General features: G+C 36.7%; 1 protein-coding gene across 1 annotated transcript; it reads right to left on the reverse strand.

The window, feature by feature from the left end:
• Positions 1-1,058: 1,058 nt before the first annotated feature.
• LOC139122121 (BMP-binding endothelial regulator protein-like) lies at positions 1,059-7,628 on the reverse strand. The gene is made up of 5 exons (XM_070687518.1): positions 7,458-7,628; positions 6,802-6,835; positions 4,434-4,672; positions 2,111-2,436; positions 1,059-1,581 (listed from the first exon to the last, which is right to left on the reverse strand). The coding sequence occupies exons 1-5, from the start codon at positions 7,512-7,514 to the stop codon at positions 1,566-1,568; spliced, it is 672 nt and encodes a 223-aa protein (XP_070543619.1). The 5' UTR covers positions 7,515-7,628; the 3' UTR covers positions 1,059-1,565.
• Positions 7,629-8,067: the final 439 nt, after the last annotated feature.

Raw genomic sequence — 8,067 nt, forward strand, 5'->3', positions numbered from 1 at the left:
GAGTGTGCTGTGTTTGCGAATGTTGATCCTTTTCACGACGACAGATGGCCGAAGGTTATATTAGGTAGGGAAGTAAAAAGTCTGTGAACACGTCCGATAGTTTGCAGAAGATAGCGCCTATACACTTACAAAAACTCCCACAGTTTGTGAAAGACTATCGTGAGCATAGATATTTGAGCAACCGGCCAAACGTACAGAAATGTCAGTCAAGATATATCCAATTGAAACTGGTCTTGATTAATGATTCTAAGCAAAACCAAAGGACATGAGTAATAAATGCAAGCTGTTTCTCTAATATTAATAAATGTAAAAATTAGTGCCATAGTAATGTGCACCGGTAGTTTTGGGCAAAAGTGGTTACCCTTTCATTAACATATTAAGTACTTTTAGCAGAACGTCATGTTTCGCAAGGAACGACTGAAAACTATGACCTTTTCCCTAAGACGCTGCCTGCTGTATTTACCACCCTGTCCCTCTCGCTCATTACCAGTATTGATATACAATACCGTGTGTTCCTATTTAGGCTTTTTAAAAATGTGAAGCTTGTATGCCAATCGCAGAGATGAACTGGTAGACGCTAAAACTGGTGAATGTTCTAAGGCCGAACCATCATAATTTTTTGCGTCTTTCGACTACTTAAAGCAGCCGATTTAGTAACCCAGTCGATCTAGTAGCCAAGATTTCATCCTTTGTAGCGTGTCGAGATTTACCAAGATTGACCAAACAAAGTCATAGATTTTGTATCGATACCGAGTATTAAGAAACAATTTCTCGATGAAATTATCCACGCTGATCGTCAGTATGTTCCCCCTTATACTTTTAATTGTGATCAATTTCAACGAAAGAATAATCCTCGGTTATCTCTGACTTTAGAAATTAATTATTCTGATTCGTCAGTCATCTGTTAATGATCGATAAATTTCCTACTTGGCTCTACAATATTGAAAATTCAGATTGTTGTCTTTAATTGTGCACTGTTGCCGTTACGCTTTATTCCAAATCAACGCTCACTTTGTACAGTGAATAGAATTCTGATTTACAAAAGACGAAGTCGCATGTTAAATCATAATATTGACTATTTATTCACTTAATTTCTCAAATGTTCATTTGGAGTCCATATTTAGTCCCATCTTCCTAATTTTTTAGACCAATTTGACCCTTGAGAATCCTGCTACTAATCCTCGTGATATGAATACGGCAATGGTAACTACAGCAAAATATGAGACTAGAAAACCTTTGATCGCTGCCCAATATATTAGATATTTATTAATGGTGACTTTAACCCAACCAAAAGAGGTTTACTGACTCCACAAAAGGAATAAGTAGACTCTGAAAATCAATCATATTTATTAAAACATGCTCAAATCACAGTGAAGCAAACTACAGACAAAATATCGTTACAATGTGTATCCGGTCCGATGACGTTCTCTATACCAAAATGAATAATAACTTATAGCTACAACTCCATGGACAGTAATCTCTATGTCCTTTTAAACCAGGCTCTGTCTGATATACATCTCAATGCAAGTCTGAGTTCCGTTTCTCCAATTCCGAATCTTCACACTTCAAATTGTTACACAGCTGAAATCAGAGACAGGAATACATTGATTTTAGTACATCTCGGTCCAGTAAGTAATTTTAGTTAACCTTATGCATGTAAAATGATAATGATTGAAATGATGACGGTGAATTAACTGTATTAAATGTTCATGATTCAACAGACTTCCTGGTATTCACCTTGCTGGTATTAATGCCTTGTGATGGTAATATCGTGATTTACCTTTAACACTGTTGATAAATCTTGCCTCCATATTACGCAGTGTTGTTACTTTTCTTGTATGCAACATTAGACTAAATATAAACTAAAAACGAATATCGTGCAGTTTGATTAATGCGATTCCCATTTTTATAAAACGTATTCGGATAAATTTTGATCGCACTGAATTATCACTTATGTTTCCGTAATTTATTTGAAATACTTTATCAAGAGCGGTATGATTGAGTCAGCTTTACTGTACCCCGACGTGCAATTTATGCCATGGTCACGATTGTCTTTCTGGAGTATGTTGTACATTCACAAATTCAGGCAGAAACCAGTAAGATACTTTACCTGTTGGCTACAACCCAAGATTCTGCAAATTCTTTAATATCTGTTTCACTGTCAGAGCGTACAGGTAGGCCATCAAACAAGACCAAATCGTCATAAGGTCTGGCAATACCATTTATGTTGCCACACATGCCACACAACTGTAATACTCCATGCTCTACTGGTTCAGGATCTACATCAATTTCAACATGGAAGTTACCATCCCACAGAACATGGATGCCATTCTCAGACTCAACTCTTAGGTATTCTCCGTCTTCGTAGATAACAACTTGGTTGCCTTGGTTAACATGGTATGGAAAGTATGGATCGACGACTTCCACGTTATCAATCTGGATTAAATAAAAAATTCAACATTACAATATTGCATCGTTGAAATACTTTAAATCATTCTATTCGATTACATTCTACAAACAATTTGCCTATGGTTTGTAAATTGATTCTGATGAGTAAATGTGTCATTTCACTAATGGAAACTCTGGTAGCGGCAATCTTAGGGGGAAATGCACAAATACCATGTGTTTCCAAAATTACTGAAAGGTTTCTTTAACATCAAAAATGGCCCATGAAGGGATTAGAATATCTATCCGGCACTCAAAACTCAGACAGAGTAATGTTTGAGTCTCCTATTTTCAGTACTGCTTTAAAGGGGGAGTTGGTTTCCGAAATGCAAATCATTGTCTAACCGCAATTTACCACGCCGTCCCTATGTATCACACATACAAGAGCTTTTCAGGCAAGATCAAAACGAGATCTGAATAGTAATTTATGACTTCAAAATGCTTGAACCTAGTAAAATGTTCTGGTACCTAAAGTGATAAATGGAAAATGAGACTTTTTAGATAATGATGTCATCGTATACACGTTATCAAAGTTATCGACTTGCTAAAGACAACAAGATGATATAACATAAATTTGCTATTACGGAAAACAATCTCATCGCCCTTTTCAGTATCATCGTGTTGTAAATGTGTTATTATCTTTCCCTTTATTTTGTAAAAGGGGTGTTTTTCAGTCTAGTTTTCCACCACATTTTTCACAAAAGAGTGTCTTTTTTGTTCAAAAGTCACGTAAAAGGGGCATCTTGAACTTGGACCGAGCATGTATACCTAGCCATCCTGTGCGTACCACAACCAGGAGTCAGCTTTATTTTTGTACCGATTGATATACTCTTCAAGCTCATTTTGAATGCATGCTGGTCTATCATAAATGTATAACTTATTTATTGGTACAAATAACGTAACTTTAGAGGGATTCGAGTAAAAAACTGTTTGTTGGGAGAGAATCTACCATTATCATTATGTTGTAAGGGTTTCCTTAGAAAGGAGTTACATATTATAATTGAGTCATTAAAGTCCATTTATTAAAAAGAATTTGAAGGACGTGGTTTTCTCATTTTATGCGTATTTCCCACCGTCCGGGTACAAAATGAATTCTCCCCTTATAAATTGAGATTCCGCCAATACTATAAGAGTTATGTCGTACTTAATATGATTCATATCTTGGTTCTCTCTTGTGTTATACATTCACTTGCTAATTGTGAGTCACATGTCAATTGCAGTGATGCTGTGTCTGTCAAGTTAAATTCCCATAGTTCTGCGAGGTTACATAAATCGCAATACTTTTTTCACAGTTTTTTTAACAGAGGTTTTCAAAATCTTTGCTTCTTTAAGCGACGATAAATAACAAAGTGAACTTTGGTAACATAGAGCTAATAAACATCCAGTGGACATTACTATGTAACCGTATAGCATCTAAAATTGGATAGTGTGTGATTTTGATTTTTGGCCAATGGGCATTCTCTATTCATAATACTCATTATAAGTTGATTTGCATACTTAAACAATGCTGATGAATACACTCTTGCATTGATAAATACGTGTATCTAAATTGAGCATTACAAGTCTAAAATACGTGTATCTAAATTGAGCATTACATGTCTAAAATACGTGTATCTAAATTGAGCATTACATGTCTAAAATATGTGTATCTAAATTGAGCATTACATGTCTAAAATACGAGATGTATCAACAATTCATGAAAATATGAACTTAAATAAAATAGGAACCCAGTAAACGGGCATTGCATCTGAAATTTCCATAAGCCTTTGTCCGAATGTAGCCATTTTGTGAAAAGACAAAGCAAGACAAATAGTGGAGGCTGTTGACAGAGACATAAAAACAGAGGTCGGTGATCTTCTTGATTAGTAGAATTTGCTATTTAACCTCTATGTACTTAAAAGATAAAAAGCATGACATAAGCAATAATTTGACACACAAGATTCACATTGTGAAATGCAAAGCCAAAGAAGTGGCGATTCTGAACGTACCTTTATTACTTTGTTTGCCAATAATTCAATGACGTACTGGTGGACTATAACCGTGACCATTACAACACGGGAAGATTTTCCAAGAACCATGTTTGAAGCCTCCACTGAGAAGCGTCTTTCAACAGAATGTGGCGTGCAGTCGGTAGTAAGCACATACGAACAGTGTCCGGCAAATTCGTACTCCAGACCATCGTATGTAATGTAGTGTGGGTCGCCTTTCGCAACGCATGTTGCCCAACCTAGAAAACAATATTACTTCGCTTTAGTTTGTTGTTAGCTGCCCCGGCCGTAGAACAGTTATCACCATACCAAATGATTGCAGAGGGTCATTGTTCTTGATATGTTTTGCCAGTTTCTTGTCTATGCTTTTCCTAAAGTGATTATATTACGCCATGCAGGTTTCATAACATTCCATATTAAACAACGCTGAAAATAAAAAAAATTGAGACAGTGCAGATTCTCTGAACAACTCATGGGTCGTTATCCAGCTTGTACATTAGTGCAACACTTAAACTCCTAGAATGACACAATTGATGACGTCAGTGATCACTTATCACAGCTCTGACATCTGTCGCGTCCCTCAAACAAGATTTCTTCATTTCGATGATCTCGTGTACAGTTGAAAACTGTTTAATATCCATATTATTCATGATAGCCTTGAGATATACCTGTCGTGACTGCGTCATGTGAGAAATAGGTAAAACGACGCTATTCCAATCCCCATTATTGCCCGTCGATTCCAATCTTTCAGTCGTAAAAAATTTAACGAACTTTTGTTCATTTAACAAGTTCGAGCGTGAGTCCGTCCTTACATCGAGCTAACGTAACTTCATCTTCGCTTGCGAAAGGTTTTTTGTCCGGGCAGTTTGATGCTCATCCGGGCAGTTTGATGCTCCCCGAAAATAGACATTGGCGAAGTGGGAGACTAACAGAGCCGTGCGAGGGGACGATGACGTTAACTTTTGAATTCGATGATATAGCTTGACAACCAAAACTGTTGTTGCTACACACTTGTATAAGCAAGTAATGTTATAACTTGCTCATATTGTTAGCTTTACATGTTGACAGCAGGTTCACTATGGTCAGCTGTACTTCAAATCTGCTTTTTTTTACCTACAGACAAATACGTTCGTGATCGATATCCGTTTAACTTTAAACTGTATAGTTATGGTCGTCGTGATGTGGCACTGGGTAACTGGTAAAGCCAGCTGTGACGAGTTTTACATATAATATTCCATTGTGCCACTTTATAGCGTCAGAAAAAAAGCTGAAAATTTTGGAAACTATCGACTTGTGCAAGTCTACTGGTATGACGGATGACTTATAATTTGGCTAACGGTCCCTAGATACAGAGGGACCGTGTTTGGCTGTTGATTATAAGTGGCTCAATAACAGCCTGATAAAACGGTCCTACTCGACTTTACCGTTGAATGTGCCATGCCAGCGAAAACGACAGAATGGCTTAAGGCTATATATGGTAGGGAAAGAGACGGTGTAAACTGTGACATGCCCGCTTGTTTGCTGAAGACAAGTGCAAACATTCGTGTTCTCTTCACAATCACACGGTCAAAGATCATTTTCTTTAAAAACCTCCACATCGTGTGAAAAACAGTTGCGAGCATAGGCATTTGAGCAACCTGCCAAACATACAGATTATTAGTTATGATATATTCAATTAAAGCTCTGCTTGGTTTACCAATCTACGCAAAAAATCAAAAGCCTTGTAACACGAGTCAATGCTTGCATAACAAATGCAAGCTGTTGCTATAATACCAGTCAATGCAAATAATCATTGGCATATACGATGCCCGGATGTTGAATACCAGTGCTCCCACATTGAAAAGTATTGATTTAATTTTGAGTTAATAGACGGATTTTTATCCATTGCAAACTAGTGCGATAATAATAGGTGTAGTTGCATAGCAAAAATTGACATTGTAGCTTTTACGGAGCAATAGTCAAGGAAAGTTGCGAACTTGCAAAGTCGCATTAAGTTAAAGGAAAGATTGCATTCGTAGAGATGTTTGCTCATTTTTTGCCGAGCGAGATTTACATGATGTACGCAATAGACGAACTGTTGGCACATAGGGCACATAAAGTGGAATAGAATTTCTTACATACTTCGTTATACATCCCGGTACATCCTTTCTACACCAGTAATGATAAATTAACATACGTCATCGATTACTAGTACTTTTTTTGAACTGGAGAGACAGATAAAAAATTGCAATAAAATTGCGATGAAACTGGAGGTCATGCTTTTATGTACCAAACTGCTTTGGTCTTCTTTATAAAAATGTACATTCTTTGAAAGCGGTGATATCATTTTAAAATGGTATCGATTAATGAAAGTGGAACGTCATCTTACCCTCCGGTGCGTCATCCGGTCGCCTTCCAGCAAACTGTAAGGTTTGTATCAAAAAAGTACAGGTGTTAAACTCCATTCATTTAGATTTTTCATTTCTGTAACACGTCCATTTTACTCTGTACATCAACGTTGGCATTACAAAAATGAACATTTCCCAACATTAATATCATATGTTGCCACATGAATTCGACGACAATTAAAAAACGAGTCAGCGCTTTGAAAGCATCAGTATTGTACATTCATGGGAAAGCTTTAGAAAACAACGGTTTGTCAAACCAAAAAGCGTTCACATGACATTAATTACACTACAGAACAGTTTACCAGCTGAAAGCAAAATAGGCAATATCTGTCTTTTAAGCGGGTTGATGCAAATTGATTAAGTTTTGACTCAACAGTTACTAGTATGAACAGTCTTTTTGAACATTCGGAATCTCTTCCAAAACTCACGTTGGCGTCATAAACTGGGAATAAGTGTGTTCCTTCTGCTAAATCTTGACAAAGGTATTTTTGTTTCTACAACAATGATTCTCCCAAGTACTTAATCTCGACAACGTTTATTTCTATAACAAACGAAAAGTGCGATGCAAACTGTAGTTTTGTTACTGCTAAGTATTTTTAGATATTGTTAAAATGATATGGCAGTCAAAGTTACTCACCGCTAGGCCGCACAAGGAAAGTACTGCAAAAATTAAAGAGGAACGCATTTCTCTCATAAAACTCCTATCCAGTGAAGTATACCGTTTTCCCGAATGAAAAATGGATAGAAGAATGCTCAAATCTACTGTCAAGTTGACATGCGCATTTATCGAATGACTCTGCAGGGATAAAAATTTCTATTTTTGTAAGATTTTGAGTCACGTGATCAAACTGATTTTCATGCACTCCCCAAGTTATGGGACACATACTATGATCCCTCTAAGCCGCAATGTCTTTGCCATTTAAATGTATAGAAATTGACAGAGTTTTCCAACAAATTTTCAAAGTTAGTCATTTCCATTGTTCCATTGAAATATGGCCTCTACCGTGAAGGTAAAACTTGAAGAAGGGTGAACCTCAGGCTGGCGTTTTTACCGTCAATTAATAAACTAGGGAATCTAACCCTTTGCCGGATGATACCAAATTAATGTAAATATCTTAATCTATAAAGGCATCCTGTTGGCAGTGCGACGAAACAAAAGATGACGTCATTAAAATCGACGAGAATAATGACAATCTGTGTTCTGCTAATAACCGATTAAGGTAACATATTTCACTTGCATATGAAAT

The sequence above is a fragment of the Ptychodera flava genome, chromosome 21 (assembly GCF_041260155.1).
Source record: "Ptychodera flava strain L36383 chromosome 21, AS_Pfla_20210202, whole genome shotgun sequence".
NCBI lineage: Eukaryota > Metazoa > Hemichordata > Enteropneusta > Ptychoderidae > Ptychodera > Ptychodera flava.

Bases quoted from the DNA above. Each gene is read 5' to 3' on its own strand.
- LOC139122121 (XM_070687518.1), bottom strand. From the start codon at position 7,514: ATGAGAGAAATGCGTTCCTCTTTAATTTTTGCAGTACTTTCCTTGTGC. The intron at 4,673-6,801 runs GTAAGATGACGT...ATTGTTTTCTAG, and splicing joins ACCGGATGACGCACCGGAGG to GTTGGGCAACATGCGTTGCG. The intron at 2,437-4,433 runs GTACGTTCAGAA...TATTTAATCCAG, and splicing joins TGGCAAACAAAGTAATAAAG to ATTGATAACGTGGAAGTCGT.